Source organism: Lithobates pipiens, unplaced genomic scaffold (genome assembly GCF_037356315.1).
Source record: "Lithobates pipiens isolate NorthernLeopardFrog02 unplaced genomic scaffold, aLitPip1_a1.2 Scaffold_25, whole genome shotgun sequence".
Taxonomy (NCBI): domain Eukaryota; kingdom Metazoa; phylum Chordata; class Amphibia; order Anura; family Ranidae; genus Lithobates; species Lithobates pipiens.
In genome coordinates this window covers 67,201,994-67,226,504 of record NW_027507787.1, presented here as the reverse complement: position 1 = coordinate 67,226,504, position 24,511 = coordinate 67,201,994, and the positions used below count along the sequence as shown (strand labels likewise).

Here is a 24,511-nt window from a genome sequence, read left to right as displayed (position 1 = left end):
AACTATGGTCTGGTTAGGCACTTGAATTATTCCCTCTTTGAGTCAGGTCAGTGGGAGTGGCCCTCCCACTGTGCCCTCTGGGAGAGGGTATTTAAGACACGGACATCACGTGGTTCTGGGTTCCAGTCCAGTATTCTGTGCTGAGTATGTGGTCCTGGTCCTCCTGACCAGCCCCCTGGAAGGCTATGGCCTGGGGTGCGGTTCCACCTGACTTTGATGCCTCTGGGTTGGCTAGCCCAAGGCAAAGGAACTAAGGAAGGATTCCGAGGTTGATGGGTGCTGTGTCCAGTCCGGGAGAGACCCAGTGTACTTCAAGCATTCCAGGGGAGGACTCTCTATAAGAATACCACGCATGAGGTTGGTTTTCTTAACAAGAGCCTGGAAGGGCTGAAGTAACCGAGAGAATCCGGTCTTGTGGATATCACCAAGTGGGCTGAAAGATCCAGGTGTCCTACCACTTAGTTTTCCTACGTGTTCTGCAGCAACGTCAGTGATAAAGACTTTGTTCCTGAGTAAGCACCTTGTTGGCTGCTAGGCCTTGTAAGAGAGGGACTGTCCAACCTGAGTGCTCATCCAGCTGCGAATGGCTATTCTCTGGATGCAGTCAAAGTAAGCAAGTTCCTTAACGTTTATAGACTTTGTCATTGAGAGTACCTGAACTTTCCTTTCCAACTCTCTGATCCCAAGTTAAAAGACAGTTCAATGGTTGACGTTTGCAAATAAAATCCATTCAACTGGATCTATTGTCAGTCTCAAGTTACTGGGCCATCTACCATGGGACATCTCCTAGACGTGTCATAAGGAGAATGAAAGGTAACGGTAAGCCCAAAAATAACCAGCAGCTCCTTCGGGAGTCAGTGCTACACATATCATACAGCCAAAGTCAAGCTTGGGGCCATCCAGAAGACATACTGATATTACAGTTTTAGGAATCTCTATATACCGTATTTATCGGCGTATAACACACAATTTTTTCCCCTTAAAATCAGGGGAAAATCGCGAGTGCATGTTATACACCGATCCTCCACCATTTTGGAGCCTCTGGGCGGCTTTCACTCGCCTTCGGCCCTTCTCTGCGGCTTTTGGTCACCTTTGGCCCTTCTCGGTGGCCGAAAACTGTCAAAAGCTGACGAGAAGGGCCGAAGGTGGCAGAAAGCCGACGAGAAGGGCCAAAGGTGGCAGAAAGCCGACGAGAAGGGCCAAAGGTGGCAGAAAGCCGACGAGAAGGGCCAAAGGTGGCAGAAAGCCATCGAGAAGGGCCGAAGGTGGCAGAAAGCCATCGAGAAGGGCCGAAGGTGGCAGAAAGCCATCGAGAAGGGCCGAAGGTGGCAGAAAGCCATCGAGAAGGGCCGAAGGTGGCAGAAAGCCGTCGAAAAGGGCCGAAGGAGGCAGAAAGCCGTCGAGAAGGGCCGAAGGCGGCAGAAAGCTGACGAGAAGGGCCGAAGGTGGCTGAAAGCCGATGAGAACAGCCGAAGGTGGCCGAGAACTACCGAGCGCCGCAGAGATACACCGGACATCTCGGCGGCACCATTTAAAAAAATAAAAGCTGAAAATGACACGGCTGCAATGATGGGCAAGGCTGCTGTTATACGCCGGCTCGTGTAATATGCCCATAAATACGGTAGTTGGGAAGTACAAGACATTTACCTAGAATATTTTTCCAGCCATAGGATAGTTAACATCTGGCCTAATTCCACGCTGACTGCATTTTTACCACAGTTTACCCTACCCCACCTTTTTATGCTGAGATGTTCAGAAAGTTCTACTAAACTTGAGGCTGGGTTCACACTTCTGAACAGAGTGGCTCACAGCAGGGGTCTGGTGTGTCCCTACTCACCATTTCAGGTCCGTTTTCTGTCAGAATTTTGGGCTGAATTTGGATCTGAAACAGACCAGAAGACACGCGAGACTTCTGTGCATCTCGCTCTGTAGCCGCCCTGAAGCTGTGTGAACCAGCTCCATAGAGAGCTGGTCACAGGCACCTGACATGCGATTTGGATGCAGGGAAATCCGGGCTGAACTTTTAGGCTCAACGCAGCCTAAAGGTATATTTTGGGAATGATTGCACCCAGCAGGTTGCTCATCTAAGAACAGTATTTTGTCATCTTTGCATAAATGCATACTAATTTAGAACTTTTAAATAGGCTATTGATAATTATGCAGTGATGAAGACGTGAGCGATGAATGAGTTTCCAACAATTTTGAGAAGATATTGTGATGTTTCAACTAGGAAATTCAGTCAATTTTTAAAGCTCTTATAAATAAATGAACATGTAACGCAATAAATAGGCTCAGAAAATGGAAACATCCCAATTTTTACTGCTCAGTGCAGCTGCAAACAAACATTATATCTGTGCCCAGCAGATGTAGCTATGACATTCTGCAAATGGGCTATGTATTTAGAAAAATGGTTTAAAATTTGCGCTCCGAACTGAAGGAGGATTGTCAGACAGTTAAATGCCATTCTCCAGCTGTATTCTCGAGGTCCTCGTTATTTGCAGAGTTACCTTCTATAAATGTGCCTGAAACGAGGACAAGGGGACTATGGTCCAAGTCAATTAAGGTAAGGATCGACAAACAGTTCTTTCATTCATATGCAAGAAAAGTGCTGTTATCTGCATGTTTCTGTTACAATTGGAAGGAGTTCAAACCCTGCTTTAAGTCATTATTCTCCTACATATTTTTTTGCTAAAAGTTTATATTGAGTTTTTAAACCTGCTATCACTAGTCACTGGACCTTGGCAGTGCTGCAAATACAAGGCCAGGTTGGCTTCCTAGGTTTACCTGCAGTGTGCAAACAGGTACAGTGCCTTGCAAATGTATTCACCCCCCTTGGCTTTTTACCCATTTTGTTACATTACAGCCTTTAGTTCAATGTTTTTTTTTAATCGGAATTATATGTGATGGATCAGAACACAATAGTCTAAGTTGGGGAAGTAAAATTAGAAAAATATATACATAAAACTATTTTTCAGAAATAAAAAAATGATGACTGGCATGTGCGTATGTATTCACCCCCTTTGTTATGAAGCCCATAAAAGGCTCTGGTGCAACTGATTACCTTCAGAAGTCCCATATTTAGTGAAATGATGTCCACCTGTGTGCAATCTAAGTGTCACATGATCTGTCATTATATATACACATCTTTTTGAAAGGCCCCAGAGGCTGCAACACCTAAGCAAGAGGCACCACTGACCAAACACTGCCATGAAAACCAAGAAACTCTCCAAACAAGTAAGGGACAATTTTGAGAAGTACTGGGTCAGGGTCAGGTTAAAAAAAAATATATAATTTTTGATAATCTCTAGGAGCACCATCAAATCTATCATAACCAAATGGAAAGAACATTGCACAGCAAAATTGCTAAAAGACGGCCCACACCAAAACTTACGGACTGGGCAAGGAGGGCAGTACAGAGACCTAGGAGGAGACCTGGAGGAGCTGCAGAGTTCCACAGCAGAGAGTGGAGTATGTGTACATACGACAACAATAAGCCATACACTCCATAGAGTTGGGCTTTATGGCAAAGTGGCCAGAAAAAAGCCGTTACTTTCAGCAAAAACAAAATGGCACGTTTTGAGTCTGCGAAAAGGCACGTGAGAGACTCCCAAAATGTATGGAGGAAGGTGCTCTGGTCTATTGAGACTAAAATTGAACTTTCCCTTATTGCCTCATTCAGGACAGCCACTATGAGGGATAATCTCCTCCTCTTCCTCTAGGAAACACTGCACCAGCCCATAAAGTCTTACTTCTCCTGCCTGACCTCAGTTATTAGTGTTTGCTCTGGGGGGGGAGACACTGCACGGGACCGGGCTTGAGAGCAGTCAGGGGGACTGTGGCCATTTAAGAACCCCTAGGGAAGCAGGGGCTTCCAGGTTGAAAACGAGCAGTACTTGCCCGCAACAGAAGCCACCCCTTCCTTTTCGAGCACTGATACTACCTCCAGCCTTCCTAAGGTAAGAGCACCCGGGGAAGGGTCCTCTCTATCCAGGATGGCCCCTCCTTGTATGGGTCATATCTGGGGGGAGGCTCAGATCCCTTAATAGGTGGGTCTAGTGCACTCTCAGGGGTTGTTTTCTGCCTGCTTAAAAGTAATGTGCTTTTTCTGCCTTTTTTGGTACATGTATTGCAGAAAGCTACAGAAAAGACAAAGTCAACTCATGGCTCCAAGAGGAAGTGTGCCTCCTGTAGAGATATTTTGGGGGAATTATGGACAGAGTTCTTGTGTAAAGATTGCATAGACTCCCTGGTTAGAGAGAGGGAATCTGAACAGGTGTCTGGATTGACAGCCTCTGTAAAGAAGCTCTGCTGCCACAACCGAGATATCCATCTCTTCAGGCGCCGGTCCTCTGTACGATAACGGTGGTCTCTGCGGCGGATTCGCCGCGAGATCACCGCTATCGGCGGCGGGAGAGGTGCCACCCCTCCGCCACCCTCCCGCACCGTCCGCCGCTTACCGGAGCCGTCGGTAGCGGCGGAGGCGATCGGGTCCTTTTGCTAGCTGGGTATGGAGACGAGTGAGGCCAAGATGGCCCCCACTCGTCTTTATACCATAGGAGGGCGGAAGCAACGTCAAAACGTCACTTCCACCCATACCTCTTAAAGGTATATTTTTTTTAAATGTCATTTTTTCTTTTTTTTTTTTTGCATTTTAGTCCAAATATGAGATCTGAGGACTTTTTGACCCCAGATCTCATATTTAAGAGGACATGTCATGCTTTTTTCTATTACAAGGGATGTTTACATTCCTTGTAATAGGAATAAAAGTGATCCATTTTTTTTTTTTTTTAAACAGTGTAAAAATAAATAAAATCAATTAAAATAAATGAGGAAAAAAAAAAGGTTTTTAAAAACACAGCATCACGACGAGCTTGCGCACAGAAGCGAGCGCATACGAAAACGGTGGTTAAACCATACATGTGAGGTATCGCCGCGATCGGTAGAATGAGAGCAATAATTCTAGCCCTAGACCTCCTCTGTAACGCAAAAAATGCAACCTGTAGAATTTTTTAAATGTCGCTTATGGAGATTTTTGAGGCTAAAAGTTTGACGCCATTCCACAAGCGGGCACAATTTTGAAGCGTGACATGGGATTCAACAATAGGAAACCTAAAACCAGAAATGGCTGTTACTGTTGTAGCCGCAATTTAGAACATTGGCTCTCCCAGATTCAGGAGCACATTGAAGCTGGTACAGGTAAGGATACTATTCTGTCCTCGTCCCCCACGATTCTACAAGGTATCGCATACATAGCAGATGCCTCGGCAGAATCAGTCTGCATGTCAGCCAGGTCAGCGGCTCTGGCCAACTCGGCCATAAGAGCCCTCTGGCTGAAGACTTGGCCTGGCAACGGTGCCTCTAAAGTCAAGTTGTGTGGGATACCCCTGACAGGTGATCTCCTCTTTGGTCCCGGGTTAGATACTGTCCTGTACCTTACGGCGGACAAAAAGTCCTACCCTCTCAAACGGAAGGCCCCAGCACAAACAAAAAATAGTTTTCGTCCGCAAAAGCATAGGAAGGCTCCAGAGCCTGAAGGGCAAAAGAAAACTTGGGGTCAAAGTGGTAGGGGCGATTTTTCACCTTCCTGAAAAAGCTTGCAAAGATCAATGACTCCTCAGGTGCGGTGGGAGGAAGACTGGGGGCCTTCCTTCTGCAGTGGGAGACAACCTCCCCCAACAGATTCATCCTGGGGGTCATAAAAAGGGGGTACCTCCTGGAGTTTACAAGACCTCCCCTACAAAGGTTCCTTGTCACTCACTTTGTTAGAGGCTCTAAGGGAACTAGAAGATCAGAGGATAGTTCGCAGAGTGCCAAGGGGGAGGAAGGAGAGGGATTCTATTCCCATATATTTTTGGTGAAAAAACCCTCGGGAAAATTCAGATTGATTCTCAATTTAAAACCCCTAAACAGGTCAATTAACTAAAAAGAGATTCCGCATGGAGTCAATCTTCATGGTCAGAGCCCTGCTTCGGCACAGTTGCTTCACGGTCTCTCTGGACCTGAGGGACGCGTATTTACATGTCCCTATCGCAGAAACCTCTCAGAGGTTTCTCCGTTTAGCAATAGACCTGGATGGTGTAATAGTGCATCTACAGTTTCAGGCACTGCCTTTCAGGCTATCCACCTCGCCCTGCATATTCACAAAGGTCTTGGCGGAGGCCATGGCTTTCCTGTGACTCCAGGGAGTGTCAGTTATAGCGTATCTGGACGACCTGCTCCTATTTGCAGTTTCCCCAGAGCAGCTACTCAAAGACCTTGATCTAAAAAAAAAGGGTCCTAATACGCCTGGGGTGGTTGCTGAACTTAGAAAAGTCCAGCCTCATTCCTTTACAGCGTATTGTGTACCTAGGATACCTGCTGGACTCAATGCTGTTGAGAGTTTTTCTCCCGACTGAGAAAATACTGAAACTGGACAGAGCAGCAGCCTCTCTTCAGTGTAGCCAACAGGTCTCCAACAGGTCTCTAATATCAACGCTGGGCCTTCTTACCTCTACCCTCCCAGCAGTGCAGTGGGCAGGACTGCACTTTCGCCCCCTGCAGACATTTGTACTAAGGGTGTGGGATCACAGCCAGAGGGACCTAGACACCTTAGTACACGTTCCTCACCAGGTAAAGAGATCTCTCTGGTGGTGGAGGAGGGGGGAAACAAACCTGTCGCAGGGACATCTGTGGTTGATTCCAGTTTCTGAGATAGTAACCACAGACACAAGTGGCAAGGGCTGGGGGGCTCATCTGGGTTCCCTTCTTGCTCAGATCGTCCAATTGGAAGGGGCTGAAAGCAGTGGAGCTAGCCCTCAGGTTTTTCAGAAAAGAACTCCCTCTGCAGAACTGCCAATTATTCTTCTTTTTATTTTATTTTTTGCAACAAGCTTTATTGGTGCTAAACAGTGTGTTCAATCCAATGGGCTTAATCATAGAATCTCAGGTGCTGTCATTCCTGCACCCTTTTTTATGCCATAGAGCCTTCTGTCAGAACTGCCAATTATACTTTTTCTGAAGAAATGCCTGAAATTGGTGGGGGGGGGGGGGGGGGGGTGTAGTCTCGCTTCCATAAAGGTCAACCTACTTCTACAAGGTCACTATCTCAATCCTAAACCCAATATTGTCTTCTTTATTAATACAGACACCTTGTTTAGGGTCATGACATTTCTTTTTTGATAATTCTCAAACCATTGGCACTGCTGAATCTAAAGCTGGGTACACACTATAAGAAAATCTGGCGAAGAATGTTTCACAGCAAGTCCAGCTCGAGAATGGTTCTAATTTATGAAAATTAAAAATGACCAAGGCTTTTTTTTTTAAGCTTTAATGTTTGGCTTGACTGTTTGCCCAATATTATTATTATTATACAGGATCTATATAGCAACAGATTACGCAGCACTTTACAATATAAAAGGGAGACAATACCGTTACAATACAAGAGGATTAAGAGGGCCCTGCTCAGAAGGCTTACAATCTAATGGGGCAGGTGGTACAAACAATCGTAACTGTGGGGAATGATCTGATGGAAGTGTTAAAAGATTAGCTGGAGTCGCGATAGACTTCCCTGAAGAGATGAGTTTTTTGCCTGAAGTCAGCTAGAGTAGAAGATAGCTGACAGGTTGAGGTAGGATGGGAGAGGCTCTGGATAAATCCTGGAAACGAGCATGGGAAGAAGAGACAAGGGAGCTTAAGAGTAGGAGATCTTGAGAGGAGTGGGGTGGATGATTTGGGTGATATTTGGAGACAAGATTGGTGATGTAGCTCGAGGCAGAGTTGTGAATGGCTTTGTATGTTGTAGTTAGTATTTTGAATTAAAATTTGCTGGATGATCGGGAGTTAGTGTAGGGATTGGAGGAGAGGGGTGGCAGACACTGAGCGGTTGGTAAGGTAGGTGAGTCTGGCAGCAGCATTCATGATAGACTGAAGAGGGTAGAGGTCGGCCAATGAGAAGGGAGTTGCAATAGTCAAGGTGAGAGATAACGAGGGAGTGAATGAGTAGCCTGGTGGTTTCATTTGTTAAAAGGGGGAGAATTTTAGAAATGTTACAGAGGTGAGGTCTACAAGCTTTTGACAACAATTGGATTTGGGGCTGAAAGGACAGGTCAGAGTCTAGGATTACACCGAGTACCCTGACATGGGGTGAGGGATAGATGGTTACATTATTGATTTTGATGGAAAGTCATAGAGGAGGGCATGGTTGGGGGGGGGGGAATAATAGCAGCTCAGTTTTTGAGAGATTTCGTTTAAGGAAATGGTGTGACATCCATGCTGATCAGTTAGTAATGCGAGAGGAGACTGAAGGAAAGAGGTGAGGAGTAAGTAGACAGATTTGGATTAGAAACATTGTAGCATAGATTATTGTTGTTAGTTGTTTCTGATCATGCACAGTCTTTCGTATATAATTTTTCATGTGCGAAAACAGTACACATTAAATGAAAATTGTTAGTTCTGTTCACGTACGAGAGAAATTTGGACGTTTTTTCCATCAGAATTTTTTCTTGTGGAAAGTCTGAATCGAATGTTGAAAGTTGTGTACACACTATGCAAAAAACGAACAATTGTGCCACGTACAGAATTTTTCTTCCAATATTCCTTTAGTGTGTACACAACTTTACTCTCCAGCAAGGTCATTGTTTACTTCAGGATTATATATATCGGGATTCTGAAGATGGAGCACTGAGACCAGCAGAATGGCACTACTAACAGATACCAGTTGTCTTGGTCTTTCAGAATCCTTGAATGACAAATTAGCCAGAACAAACAAAACTATTTTTTTTCAGTACACTTAGCAGCTATCCAGCAAAAATAAAAACAAAACACAAAAAAAATCCCCTTTAACAATTTGCATTTAAAACATAGGTTTAAATAGTATGTTGATTTACAATATAAATTCCTGCTAGGGCTCATTTTACACTTGCTTTGGCTTCAACACACATTAAAGTGCCTACCGCTTCAACATGCTTTTATGATTTTTTGAAGCTATGGTGGTGCTTTGATGAAGCTTTGGTGATGCTTGGGTGAAGCGTCAGTCATGCTTCCGTAATGCTCTGTTAAAGCTTGACAGATGCCGTGTGTGTGTGTGTGTGTGTGTGTGTGTGTGTGTGTGTGTGTGTGTGTGTGTGTGTGTGTGTGTGTGTGTGTGTGTATATAGTTCTCCAAAACAAAATGAAGCTAAAGCTGAATTAAAGACTTTCAAAAGCTGCAGGTGCTTCAAGCAAGCTTTGTCATCTTCTATAGAGACTTTGATGATGCTTTGAAGCACCACTAAAGTGACATGGGGTATAATTTTTGAAGCAAAGCAAAAGCAAGGTGTAAACAGGACTGTAAGCTAACCATTTTATTTAGTGACATGAGGTTTGACGTGTTCAGAGAGCTTTAACAAAGCATGTCTGAAGCCAAGTTTTGAAGCAAGTGTAAACTATCCCTTAGTTGCTTGTCTTTATCAGAATGCTTCCTAATTGTATACATTTTGTTGCTGTATGTCGCTATATGTACGGGCATGCTACATATTACCTTTGTGACTCTTACCCGATCCAGGTCGGTATTGTATTGTAATTTGTTAACCTCTGAGAAGGGAGGTGTTTTTTACTTTTCTCAATATCTTGAAATATTTGATTAAACAGATAAAAATAGAAATACAAAAGTTTTTAGGCTCATTTGTGTAGTGTGCTTCCTAGCGCTAGTCGATTAACGCTTTCATTTGGAACATATACATTGATCAGCCATAATTTTGTGACCACCCACCTAATATTGAGTAGGTCCCACTTTTGCCACCAAAACAGCCCTGACCCTTCAAGGCATTGGCTCCATTAGATCTTTGAAGGTACGTTGTGGTGTCTGGCACCAAGCCATCTCTTCCAGATCTTTTTAAGCCTTCGAGTCAATTATCACAATAACACTTCTAAACTCATTCCTGTCTCTATAGCCTAACCCCTGACCGCAGTCTCTGCAACTCCTGTGTGTCAAGAAAAAAAATATTTAGATTTTATTGCTCCTTCATGTAACTATTCATACAATGAATGGGTTTCTAAAACCCACATATTTATATAAAGTCTGATAAAGTGATTTAAGACTTCCAGAAAATGTACATCTTTTAAGCTGATCTCAACATTGAATAACCCTTTAAGTAGTTTGTTTGGGCCAGTCTGGCTAAAATGAGCTGCTGACTGCTCTAACAGGTGTGATTGCTGGGTGTACTATATTAACTGAATGTAGCCTCAGCATACTGTATACAGCGTTGTGTTCCAGCAGTGGGATAGGGACTTCCCATCTCACTCTTACTCAGCCATTCATGGGGAGCTTTGCATTCTGTGAATGAATACAAGGCTTGCACTGATTGGCTGAGGTGGAAGGGATCTTTGCTTGAGCCAGAGGAAGCTTTGTTTTCATTCATAGTCCAAAGTGTCCTGTTATTGACCGAGCAGTTGTCATCCTGTTGTATTTTGTTCCAGCAGTGAAATCTTACTGCCAGAGCACAGTGCTGTGTACTCTATGAAGCTGAGGCTACATACAGTTAATACAGCATGCCCAGAAAGCGCACCTATTAGTGCAGTAAATAGTTTGTTTGGTCCAGATTGGAGATTTAAGGGGGGGTTAAAGATGGAGATCATCTTTAAGTAAGCCAGTAAAATGTATCACTCAGAGCCGGACCACACTGAGGCAGCAAGACTGCTGTAGGCGACCTGCACACGACAGCAGCGGTGACTTGCAAAATGACTTCTACATAGAAGTTAATGCAAGTCGCCTCAAGTCACCCTCAAAGTAGTACAGGAACCCTTTTCTAAGTTGGAGCGACTTGAGTCGTTCCTATTAGAATGGTTCCATTGTACAGAATAGGACTTGACTTGTCAGGCGGCTAAGTTGCCTGACAAGTCGTCCCAGTGTGAACCAGCTCTTACAGTAAAAAAGAAGTATAGGGTTTGTGTTTTTTCCAGAATTTTTTTACCCTGGTGGACCAATGCTGCATCTTTCCTCCCATGGCTCTAAGACTGAGAACCGAGTGATTAAGCACTGCCAATCGCTCAGTTCTCAGTCACCAGTTCTCTGCTCTGCCCCCCCCCCCACCCCTGCGCTCTGCCCCCCATGCTCACTAGAGCGCTGGGCTGTGGAGGTGGCTCACAGAGAGGCTGAGCCACGTGCCATTCCAGGCATGTGAGTGGATCCAGTTTTTTTGTCTGGACCAGCTCTGTAATGTCAGCCCGTGCCTGCTGAAAATGGGTCACAGGTATGCAGAACGAGGCTGAGTTCATATATGAGCACACAGCGGCCCATCGTTCACTATTTCAGGTCCAATTTCAGACCAAATGTTTGGCTGCATTCGGACCTGAAACAGACAAAGTGCAAATCACACCGGAGCAGCTGCAGTGATCTGTGATTTGGCTCCATAGAGAGAAACACGCATCCAATTCACACTAGTGTGAACCCAGCTTAAAACTCCAAACTAACTGCATTTGATAGATTTTGATCCTTTGTGTTTGTGCTTGCTAAGTCATATGACTGTTAATCTGTATGGATTATTACTGGTAAGTATTAGTTAATATCTTGTCTTCCATTCTGACCATATTGGAGTTAAACTCACCGTTCTTTGCTATATACTCTATGGGGTTGATTTGCTAAAGGTGAATAGTCTGTGCACTTTGCAAGTACAGTTGCACTAATTTTCCCAAGAGCTTAGTGAATGTGGTGAAGCTTCATTTTATAAAGAATACCCAATTAGGTGCAAGGAAAAGAAAAAAAGTTTTTTTTTTGTCTGCACTTGATTGGATAATAGAAATCAACAGAGCTTCATCATGTTCACTAAGCTCTGGGAAAATTAGTGAAGCGACACTTGCAAAGTGCACAGACTATTTGTCTTTAGTAAATTACCGCTATAAATTCTGATGCTTGATGAGGTAAAACTCCAGGCAACCAACAAAATATAATGCTGAAATACATATAGTACACAGTATACTGCTTACCTGCCAGAGGATTGTGTTTAACTCTTGTATTTCACAAACCTGTGTCATACTTTATATAGGCATTAACGCTGTGTACACAGTATGTGGAAATGCACATCGCACATAGGGCAGCCCTTTCACTTGGATGGATTGCCCTACGCACAAATGTTGCTCCAAAGAAGCTCAGGGGTAGAATTTTGGCCCTGAGCCATAAGCGATTTTGCACTTACATTTTGCAGCATGAGACAATCGAGGCATGTTAGGGGTTATATTAAAGATGAATGGCACACAAATGTGCACTGTTTGGCTGTGATCTGGAATACCTGAGATTCCAAATTGCCCCCATTTGAACGGGGCCTAAAAGCACACCTAAAATGTCCCATAGCACCATAAAAGCTGTAATAGTAGGGAACCCAGTACAACAAACACTTGTGTAAAATACAGGTGTAATTGTAAAATGTAGAAGTATGAATTCACTGTTACCTTCTACCTATGATCTGAAGATTAATTATCAGCAACATTCTCTTTCAGGATCATCAATAACACAGCTACTTGCCCGTGACCCTGATGGAAATGCCCTGGTGTTTGGAATTGTAGGTGATGAAGCCCAAAAGTTTTTTGCTGTGCAAAGTGAGAGTGGTGTAGTCTGGCTGAGACAACCATTGGATCGAGAGGTACTGCTTTTCTATATTACACCTTGAAAATATAGCTTAGAGGAAGTAAAAATGAATTCAGTTACGTTTTTGTGGAACTATATAAAGGATGTAACCGGTTTGATATGACTGCTATAATGTAGTTGGGTTTAAACATTTTCTATTCACATAAACAGAGAGCATACCTTATCTCTAAACTACCTTAAAGTGATAGTAAAGGTTTGGGTTTTTTATGTTTAAAACAACAAATATGTTATATTTACCTCCTCTGTGCATGGGTTTTGTACAGAATGGCCCCGATCCTCCTCTTCTGGGTTCCCTCAGTGGCGCTCCTGGCTCCTCCCCCGCATTGAGTGCCCCCACGGAAAGCCGCATTCCATGGGGGCACTCGTGCAGGCCTGCTCCGGAGTTCTGCTGCTGTGGCCATTGATACAGACCGCAGGACTCAGCCCTGCCCCCCAGGTCACTGGATTTGATTGACAGCAGTGGGAGCCAATTGCTCCTGCTGCTATCAATCTATCCAATGAGGACCAGAGACAGCAGCTGGAGCTGCTGTGCTCATCCCCATCGCTGTAACGATTGAGTTCAGGTAAGTAAAAGGCGGGCTTGCAGGAGGTTTTTCACCAAGGTGAAAAAACCTGAGACTTTACAAACCTCTTTAAATTGTATTCCTATTTGATTCTTTGTGCCCAGCTGTTAAATTTTGCAAATCCTTGTGGTCACTGGTAACTTGGCCTCCTGTGACTTTCTACCAAGCCTGCAGTTGGGCAGGCCAAAAAGATTCCTATTGAAAAATAAGGAGGCATATATCTAAATATGCTAATCCATTCTAGTAATGCATTTCCAGAATGAATTAATCTAATCAACCACACATACAGCCATCAGAGGGAACCTGTATTTCACGTGTGCTGCAAGTATAGTTTTTTGACTGATAGGTTTGCTTTAAAGAGACCATGTCTCCATACTAGTGGGAAGCTTGCCATAAGAGTATATGTTAAATCACATTGTTTTTTGTATTTAATTGTCATGTAGTTAATGATGATATTATGATATTAAACAGACATGAGACTATTATTGGGCGCTGCCATCTTGGATGTGACATCAGCAGCCGCAGGCAGACCCTGAGCTGTCACTCAGTTATTCTTTGTAGTATTCCCCTGCTATCATTAATTTATGTTTGAAGCACACTGAAAAGCCTCTTATTTATCCGATGACAGGGCAGAGATGCTGATAGCAGGAACTTGCACACAGCAGAGCACTAAATAATGCCAGCAGTGACACCTTCACCAATCTGCATATATTGCAACCTACATCTGCTTAGTTTACAGTTATTATGCACGAACGACTCTACTTCAGCTATGGATGTACAGATAATAAAATATGATTTGTCCTAGATGCCAGGGCAAGAATTTGACACTTCCAGGAAGTAATCAGATTCCTAGAAACATTACATGGGTCACACCATGGGAAAATGTAAAAAAATGAAGGCAGCATGCATTGGTCCACTGTTTTTCTAAACCGACATTCACCCTGTGACAGAACCGTCCAGCACCCAGTTTGGGGGCTTCCATCAAAATATAGGTACCTCCAGTCAGGACCCAGGAACCAGGTATTATACCTGAATATGGCACCCAAAACTAAACGGCACTAGCTTAGATGCAAACTGGAACTCTTTATTGTACACTCACATAGAAACAGAATTTATATACCACACAAAAAGAGCTTGATCATATTCTGCAAACAGTATGCTAATTAACATAGATAGGGAACAGCCAACATAAACATCAGTCTAATTACTATGAACTAATTAAACAACATGTCACTTAAATAAACCTAGGTGACCAGTTCATTCAGCACCCAGCCCGCCACCCTGGATACACAAAGTTCATTACACATTATAAGCATAAAACACATAATATTCCACAATGGTTCGATAACAAGGTACGGTGGTCACAATATCAATCACCTCTCCAAGAGATGATCAGATAGACAGAAACAATAGACGACTCAATTAACAATGGGGATGCACACCTAGAAGGCAAACAATGGGACAATGAGTGACACATATAACAAATAGTGATCTCACCCCACCCCAGACTGTCCGGCTAAAGTCTACAACAGTGTATGAGATAAACTACAATTTATGAAAATGTGGAATTCGTTTATCTTCATAGATTTCTTGAGGGATATTGTTGATAAATATTACCCAAGTGAAGGAGCTTCTCCAACCCAGTTGGCAGGAGGGGCCACCATATTCCCTCTGACTATTAACTTGTACAAGATTAATATTACACCTTTCCATCCACTCCAGAAAGGGAAGCTTTATTGTCCTCCTTCAGAGAATTAATCCTAGCCTCACACTCAGCGTTAATCATGTTATCCATCATTGGAGAATGATATGCTTTCTCCATGGGCCAAATCAGTGGGTAGGAGGCTTGCCCTTAGTCCCCTCCAAAAGCCCCCGTCCCAGTTGGGTCTGTCACATAACCCAAAAACAAATAGTTATTATATTGCAGCTTGCCTATTCTTAAATGTGATGGCTGTGTTGGTTTTATTTTTTGTGCTTTCTTTATTTTCACCTGGTAATCTGACCAGTGAGTAGACATGTGCAGAGTAAAATATTTCGTTTCAGAATTTCGTTTTCGTCCGAAAACTTAATTTATTTAGTTACTCCCGAAATTCGTTTTTATTTATTTCGTTTTTCGTTCAAAAATTGCATTCATCCGAAAATCCACATGAATTACGGTCGAATCTGTCTTTGAAGGCTTATGGTGTCTGTCGAATGTATAAAGAAGATTCGATGGAGCTAGTATACAGCATACTTTAGAACCCTATTAAAGTCTATGGGACTCCAACGTTCAAAATCTAAAGTGCTAATTTTAAAGACTAATTTGCAAGTTACTGTCCTAAAAAGGGTTTGGGGACCCGGGTCCTGCCCCAGAGGACATGTATCAATGCAAAAAAAAAGTTTTAAAAACGGCCGTTTTTTCGGGAGCAGTGATTTTAATAATGATTAAAGTGAAACAATAAAAGTGTAATATTCCTTTAAATTTCGTGGGGGGGGGGGGGGTGTCTATAGTATGCCTGTGAAGGGGCTCATGTTTCTGGTGCTTAGAACTGTCCCTGCACAAAGTGTCATTTATGCAGGAAAAGTCCTTTAAAATCACTCGCAGCTATTATGAATTGTCGGCTCTCGTAATACAGAGAACACTCATTGAAAGTCATTGATAAAAAAATAAATAAATAAAAAAGCGTGGGGGTCCCCCAAATTCAATTACCAGGCCCTTCAGGTCTGGTATGGATATTAAGGGGAACCCCGCGTCAAATTTAAAAAAAAATTGACGTGGGGTCCCCCTAAAAATCCATACCAGACCCTTTATCCGAGCACGCAAACTGGCAGGCCGCAGGAGAAGAGGGGGGGACGAGAGAGCGCCCCCCCTCCCTCCTGAACCGTACCAGGCCACATGCCCTCAACATTGGGAGGATGCTTTGGGGGTCTGTGACCCCTCAAAGCACCTTGTCCCCATGTTGATGAGGACAAGGGCCTCATCCCCACAACCGTGGCCGGTGGTTGTGGAGGTCTGCGGGTGGGGGGCTTATCAGAATCTGGAAGCCCCCTTTAACAAGGGGACCCCCAGATCCCACCCCCCCTGTTTGAAATGGTAAGGGGGTACAAAAGTACCCCTACCATTTCACAAAGAAAGTGTAAAAAATAGTTAAATAAGACAAACACACTTTTGAAAAATTCCTTTATTAAAAATAAAAAAAAGATTCCAGCGGTGGTAATCCACTCTTGCTATCCAGCGACGGACGGTCATCTCTCCAGCGATGTCTCATCTCATCCAGCGCAGCGTATCCATCCTTCTTCTGTCTCCATGGAGGAGACACTGCAAGGATTCCGGCGGCCTGACGTTTCTTATATACGGAGGGCGGGGCCACCCGTCACCTGACCCCGCCCCCCTCTGACGCAAGGGGAAACCCGGGGTTCCCTGTGACGTATGGACCCCGCCCCCCTCTGATGTAACGGAAACCTGCCTGTGTTACATCAGAGGGGTGCGGGGTCACCCATACGTCACAGGGAACCCCGGGGGGGCGGGGTCAGGTGACGGGTGGCCCCGCCCTCCGTATATAAGAAACGTCAGGCCGCCGGAATCCTTGCAGTGTCTCCTCCGCAGAGACAGAAGGACGGATTCGCTGCGCTGGATGAGATGAGCCATCGCTGGAGAGATGACAGTCCGTCACTGGATAGCAAGAGTGGATTACCGCCGCTGGAATCTTTTTTTTATTTTTTTTATTTTTAATAAAGGAATTTTTCAAAAGTGTGTTTGTCTTATTTAACTATTTTTTACACTTTCTTTGTGAAATGGTAGGGGTACTTTTGTACCCCCTTACCATTTCAAACAGGGGGGGGATCTGGGGGTCCCCTTGTTAAAGGGGGCTTCCAGATTCTGATAAGCCCCCCGCCCACAGACCTCCACAACCACCAGCCGCGGTTGTGGGGATGAGGCCCTTGTCCTCATCAACATGGGGACAAGGTGCTTTGAGGGGTCACAGACCCCCAAAGCATCCTCCCAATGTTGAGGGCATGTGACCTGGTACGGTTCAGGAGGGAGGGGGGGCCGCTCTCTCTCGTCCCCCCCCCTCTTTTCCTGCGGCCTGCCAGGTTGCGTGCTCGGATAAAGGGTCTGGTATGGATTTTTAGGGGGACCCCCACGTCAATTTTTTTTTTAATTTGACGCGGGGTTCCCCTTAATATCCATACCAGACCTGAAGGGTCTGGTTATGGATATTTAGGGGGAACCCCACGGCAATTTTTTTCTTAAATTTGAGACAGGGTTCCCCTTAATATCCATACCAGACCTGAAGGGCCTGGTAATTGAATTTGGGGGACCCCCACGCTTTTTTATTTATTTATTTATTTTTTTATCAATGACTTTCAATAAGTGTTCTCTGTTTTACGGAGCCGACAATTCATTATAGCTGCGAGTGATTTTAAAGGACTTTTTTTCCTGCATAAATGACACTTTGTGCAGGGACAGTTCTAAGCACCAGAAACATGAGCCCCTTCACAGGCATACTATAGACACCCCCCCCCCCCCCCCCTACGAAATTTAAAGGAATATTACACTTTTATTGTTTCACTTTAATCATTATTAAAATCACTGCTCCTGAAAAAACGTCAGTTTTTAAAACTTTTTTTTGCATTGATACATGTCCCCTGGTGCAGGACCCAGGTCCCCAAACACTTTTTAGGACAGTAACTTGCAGAATCTTTTCTCTCTGTCAAATCTTTTTTCTCTGTCGAATATTTTCTCTATATAATCTTGACTAATAGAGGTAAGGTTAGGCACATTCGACCACAGGTTCTATAGACAGATTGTTATTGTCAGAGTTATGTCGAATCTCCTATTCTATAACTGTTGTAACAATGAAAACGAAAATAAAGCATTTATTTATGTCGGATCTTTCGTTTTTCGGATTTTGTGCTTTCATTATCGTTTGTCAAAACGAAAACGAAAATAGCTGAAATTCGGACGAAAATGCATTCGGACGAAAACAAATGCACATGTCTACCAGTGAGTCTGTTGTTTTCAACAGAACAAGCTGCCCTGCAAACGTATCAGTTAAGCATATTTAAACAAAACACTTACCATTGGCAGTGGTGCTTACAATGATAAAAAAAAATTGGAGAAGAAAATAAGCCAAGTACATTTCAAACAGTGAGTTGTTCCATCCATTAAAAAAAGAACATCAGTAATAGGCAGGTTTTATTTCACAACGGAGAGAGCATGCGCTGTGTTTTTTTCAATTTAATGTTCCTGAAACCATGGTTGGGCTTTAGGGTTAATTATACCAAATTATGGTTTCAGTACCAGTCTAGTTGGATTGTACTCGGTTCTGCTTGGCCACAGGTATCGCTGTCACCGCTGACAGGTGTGAGAACGTAATTTAGCTAGGCGTATTGAGTGCCACTCTTTCTTGGAACCAGCCCAGTGGGGGTGTCATCCTGCTGTACATTCTGGGAGAGGGTACTTAAGGTACTGACGTCATGTTCTTCTGGGTTCCAGTCCAGAAGATCCTTCTATCTGCTTGGTCCTGGTCCTCCTGAGCAGCCCCCATGGCACTCATGGCCTGGGGTGCGGATCCATCCAATTTCAAGTCTCGGGGCTGGCTAGCCTGAAGCAGAGTAACTGAGAGGAGGATTCAAAGGTGGTCCAGTGCCGTCTCATCTGTGGAGAGGCCCAGGAACTGTAGAAGCACCCAGGGGAGGACTCTTCGGGAGAAGGCCATGCATAAGGCTGGCTTCTCAGAGCCTGGAGGCTCTGTTGAAGGACACTAGTGGATCTACACTCATACGGTATCGCCGGACCAGCTGCAAGATACTGGTACCATATGATAGCTCTCTAAATTCAACTACGTTCCTCAGTTACAATTCAAGTCTGTGGCAGAGACTTTGCTTTCATTGAACACTCTATCGACTGCTAGGCCTAGTGAGGAGGTCTATCCGGTAGCCGTGAGAATCCAGTTACAAACGGCAATTCTCTGGATTTCTATGGTGAGAGACTTCCTATCTTTTGCAGTTCTAAGAGTACCTGAATTTCCTACCTAAACCCACCTTCATTAAGAGACTGTTATGTTTAATTGTCAAATAAATATCCCCAAAAGTGGATCCAGTGTCAGTTTATACAATTCTTTGGGCCATCAAGCACGGGAAACCCCTAGACGCACACTAGGTCAAGAAGGTAACAGTAAGCCCAATAAAACCAGCAGCTCCTTTGGGGGTTAGTGCTACACTTATATGTAACAAAACCTTATAACGTGTTAGAAAAAGCAGGAGGAACCAAAGATAATGTAATGCACAGAGAAAGAAAAGACAGAAAAGAGAAGAGGGGGAGGGGAGAACAAAAAAACAGGTAAGGAGGGGAAGACGGGGGACAAAAGGGATTGGAGGTAGTGAAGTGAGGGAGGTAAGGAAGGTGGCATGGAGTGAACTAGTCCACCAGCTGCCCGTCCACAACCATAGATGCCCACCCTGGGACGCTCTCCCCCAAGTGGCCTAGCAGTGTACTGGAAATAGAACAGCTGTATAATTGCATAGAGAGATGTCCTGTAAGGCCAAACAGTTTTTTTTATTTGTGTAAAACCTTTATTCCAAGAGAAAAAAAGTTACTGTAACTGCTTGTGTAACTGCAGTGTAAGCTGGAGTTTGGCTCCAATTTGTTAGTGTTTCTAAATCTGCTAGTACATCTAATACTCCCCTCCCACCAGATTTACCACTTCAGCCCCGGACCAATTGTCAGCCTAAGGACCAGAGGTCTTTTTACAATTTCGCACTGCACTGCTTTAACTGGTAATTGCGCGGTCATGCAATGTTGTACCCAAACGAAATTTGCGTCCTTTTCTTCCCACAAATAGAGCTTTCTTTTGATGGTATTTGATTGCCTCTGCGATTTTTATTTTTTGCGATATAAATGGAAAAAGACCGTAAATTTTGAGAAAAAATTATATTTTCTACTTTTTGTTATAAGAAAAATCAAATAAACTCAATTTTAGTCATACATGTAGGGCAAAATTTATTCAGCCACATGTCTTTAGTAAAAAAAAATGTCAATAAGCATATATTTATTGGTTTGCGCAAAAGTTATAGCGTCTACAAACTAGAGTACATTTTCTGGAATTTACACAGCTTTTAATTCATGAATGCCTATCTTATTTCTTGAGGTGCTAAAATGGCAGGGCAGTACAAACCTCCCCAAATGACCCCATTTCGGAAAGTAGACACCCCAAGGAAATTGCTGAGGGGCATGTTGAGCCCATTGAATATTTTTTTTTTTGTACCAAGTGATTGAATAATGACACAAAAAAAAAAGTTTACAAAAAGTTGTCACTAAATGATATATTGCTCACACATGCCATAGTTATATGTGGAATTGCACCCCAAAATATATTCTGCTGCTTCTCATGAGTACGGGGATACCACATGTGTGGGACTTTTTGGGAGTCTAGCCACGTACGGCACCCTGAAAACCAATCGCTGCCTTCGGGATTTCTAAGGGTGCAAATTTTTGATTTCACTCCTCACTACCTATCACAGTTATGAAGGCCATAAAATGACAAAATAGCACAAAACCCCCCCAAATGACCCCATTTTGGAAAGTAGACACCCCAAGCTATTTACTGAGAGGCATGTTGAGTCCATGAAAAATTTTATATTTTGCCACAAGTTGCAGGAATATTAAAAAATTTTTTTTTTGCACAAAGTTGTCACTAAATGATATATTGCACACACATGCTATGGGCATAAGTGAAATTACACCCCAAAATAAATTCTGCTGCTTCTCCCGAGTATGGGGATACCACATATGGGGGACTTTTTGGGAGCCTAGCCACGTACGGGACCCCAAAAACCAAGCACTGCCTTCCGGATTTAAATATAAAACGCTACCAAAAAAAACTGTTAGCGATCGCAGGGATCAGGCCTGACTCTGCGAACGCTGCAGTTATGTGTTTAGTGTTTTGTAAGTGACCGTGATCGATCGATACTGCACTTGGGTGGGCTAGGCGGAGGGGCAAAACGCAGGTGCTAGCAGGTATCTGGGCTGATCCCGCTAACAATGCGTTTTTTGGAACCCTAAACTGCTGGGGACGCTAGTATAGATCTGATCAGTCAGATATTGATCTGTTTTAGATTCTATACCACTACGGGAGGTTTATGCTTTGCGCGTGGGTGTTAGCGGTACTGGCACTAATCTAGCGCTGCCTGGGACGACACAGACTCTGACCCTAAAACCTAATTGATATCACCCGCCGGGTGATCATTGGGTTAAACCTTTATTGGGTAATAAATGGTGGGTGCCCTGATGCTATAAAAAGCAAACTAACCAGAGTCACCCGTAACACTTATACGGTGATCACTGGTGAAAGGGTTAACTAGGGGCAATCAGGGGGTTCAAATTTTTATTAGGTAGTATATGGGGGTCCCTGGCGCTATATAAAAACCTGACGGGGAACCTAAATAACTAACTGGCTAACCAGCGTCACCAGTGGCACTTATACGGTGATCGCTGGTGAAAGGGTTAACTAGGGGCAATCAGGGGGTTAAAACCATTATTGGGTAGTATATGGGGGTACCTAGCGCTAAAAAAACCTGGCGGTGAACCTAAAAAAATAACTAGCTACCTAGCGACACTAGTGACACTAATGCAGCGATCAGAAAAATGATCGCTTAGTGACACTGGCAAAAGGGGGTGAAAGGGTTAACTAGGGGCAATCAGGGGGTTAAACCATTATTTGGTAGTATATCGGGGTACCTAGCGCTATAAAAACCTGGCGGTGAACCTAAAAAAATAACTAGCTACCTAACGGCACCAGTGACACTAATGCAGCGATCAGAAAAACGATTGCTTAGTGACACTGGCAAGAGGGGGTGAAAGGGTTAACTAGGGGCAATCAGGGGGTTAAAACCATTATTGGGTAGTATATCAGAGTACCTAGCGCTATAAAAACCTGGCGGTGAACCTAAAAAAATAACTAGCTACTTAGCGGCACCAGTGACACTAATGCAGCAATCAGAAAAACGATCGCTTAGTGACACTGGCAAAAGGGGGTAAAATGGTTAACTCTAGGGGCAATCAGGGGGTTAAACCTTTATTGGGGGGGTAGGGGGCTACCCTGGACCTAACACTAACTGCCCTGACAGTTTTTACTGTCACAACTGACACTAAATGCAGTGATCAGTAAATAAATGATCACTGCAATCAGTGACACTGTGACTGGGAGGGGGAGGTGATCGGGGTGGGGGATCGGGGGGGTGATCGGGGGGGTGATCGGGGGGGATTTGTGTGCCTATGTGTGCCTACATGTCAGTGTAGTGTTGGTGCACACTTACTTTTAGTGTTCTCCTCGTAGTCCGGTCAAAAAGACCGCCCCAAGGAGAATGACCTCACTTCCTCCCTGCCTGTGTTTACTATACACAGCGGGGGAAGCTTCTCATTCGTCCGGATCGCTCCTGCAGCGAAACGGACCGCCGCATCCAGCGGGAGGGGGGTCCGATCCGGCTTGTGCCTGTCGGTGCCATTGCACCGACGTACATTGCCATGCGGCGGTCCTTAAGTGGTTAACAATGCTGTTGTCTGAAGGTGGCTCTGTTTTTTATTCATCCAGAGTGGGGGCACTCTAATACAGGACTAATGACCAGGATAAAAAAGCCTAGAAAAAAAGAAAAGAAAAAGAAAATGTATGCAGCTGCCACATCTAAGGCATGGTAAGCTGCTATATTTTACATTTTTGGTTTTGGCCTTAATAGGGCTTGAACCTAAGATTTTTAAAAACAAAATGTCTCTTCTTTTCAGTTGCAATCTGGATAACGTAAAATAGCTAGAGATTAGGCAGTACGGGTTGGTGGAGCTGGGAGCATAGTTTAATTTTCTTTTTTATTTATTACAGGTACTTGCATAGCGCCGTCAATTTATGCAGCGCTGTACACATACACTATATTACCAAAATGATTGGGACGCCTGCCTTTACATGCATATGAACTTTAATGGCATCCCAGTCTTAATCGGTAGGGTTCAGTATTGGGGTGGCCCACCCTTTGCAGCTATAACAGCTTCAACTCTTCTGGGAAGGCTGTCCACAAGGTTTAGAAGCACGTTAAAGTTCATGTGCCTGTAAAGACAGGCGTCCCAATACTTTTTGTAATATAGTGTATATTGTACATTTACATCAGTCCCTGCCCTCAAGGAGCTTACAATCTAAGGTCCCTAACTCACATTCATACATACACATACTAGGGCCAATTTGGATAGGAGCCAATTAACCTACCAGCATGTCTTTGGAGTGTGGAAGAAAACCCACACAAGCACAGGGAGAACATGCAAACTCCAGGCAGATAGTGCTGGGGTTGAGATTTGTACAGACAACCCTGGTTCTGCTAGGTGGCTGCCGGCAGCACTATCCACTTAGCCACTGTCCAGTTGCTATAAAGATCTATGAGTTCTGCATGGACTTAAGATAGGGTGACCAGACATTCCTGGTTTCAGGGGACAGTCCCCAGATAGAGAACACTGTCCCTGAACCAAGTCTGTCCCCGGTTTTGCCCCGGATTGGATCTGGACAGGGACTGGGGCAATTTCAAAGACAGTGCAGAAAAAAAAAAAATCTAAAAAATTACACCCCCCAACCCCCATCCCCCCCGCTCTGCTGCTCCTATTAGATTTTGTACTACTAGAATGCCCCTTTCTGATCATGTGCTGGTCGGAGCAGAGAGAATATTTCTTCCATTTTGGGTGCATGCCCATTCTGCTACTGCTCGCATGTTCTTCTGCCTTGGCTCAAGTGCCGGCCAGCCACCTGCCCATCCCCTTGCCTTCCCTGGTGGAGTGATCTTCCTCTGCTCCCCACCCAGTAGTAGCTAGGGCCCGGAGAGTAATACGTATCAGGCTGTGAGCATGTCGGCAAAGGGCAGAGAGTCACTAATTGCCACCATTACTAGTAAAAAAAAAATTGTAACCGGATTTCATTAAAAAAAATCTGGTCACCTTAACTTAAGATTTAAGACCAAATAATCAATCCACCTGATTTTTGGGGATCAGAATCCATTTTTACAATAATGTAGCTAATTCTTTCACAAGTTTTGTAAAATGGATTCTTGCTCAATTTTATCATAGGGGAACGCATACACAAAAATGCTGTTTAGGCAGACAGTGTGTGATGAAGTGGTTTATGATGTTTGTATACAGAAAAGCCTAGCAGACAGTGTCTGGTATTGTTTGAGATAACTGCAGGCAGAGCCTGGGGGCCTGAGATGGATTTCTAGAAATCTCTCTGCAGGTCTCTGGTGCTGTATGATAGCAACACCTGAGAGGAGACTTCTCTAAATCACCCAGCAACTTCCTTCAGGGCAGGAAATTAGTTGATGACAATGATGAGCATTTACAT

At 44.0% G+C, this 24,511-nt stretch overlaps 1 protein-coding gene across 2 annotated transcripts in view; it reads left to right on the top strand.

Annotated features, from left to right (window-relative positions):
- Nucleotides 1–24,511, top strand: part of CDH23 (cadherin related 23) — a 1,769,196-nt gene that overhangs the window by 392,574 nt on the left and 1,352,111 nt on the right. For both annotated transcript variants that reach the window (XM_077454574.1, XM_077454575.1), the window contains exon 4: nt 12,450–12,592. In XM_077454574.1, the coding sequence (XP_077310700.1) occupies nt 12,450–12,592 (143 nt within the window). The remainder of the gene's footprint in view (nt 1–12,449; nt 12,593–24,511) is intronic.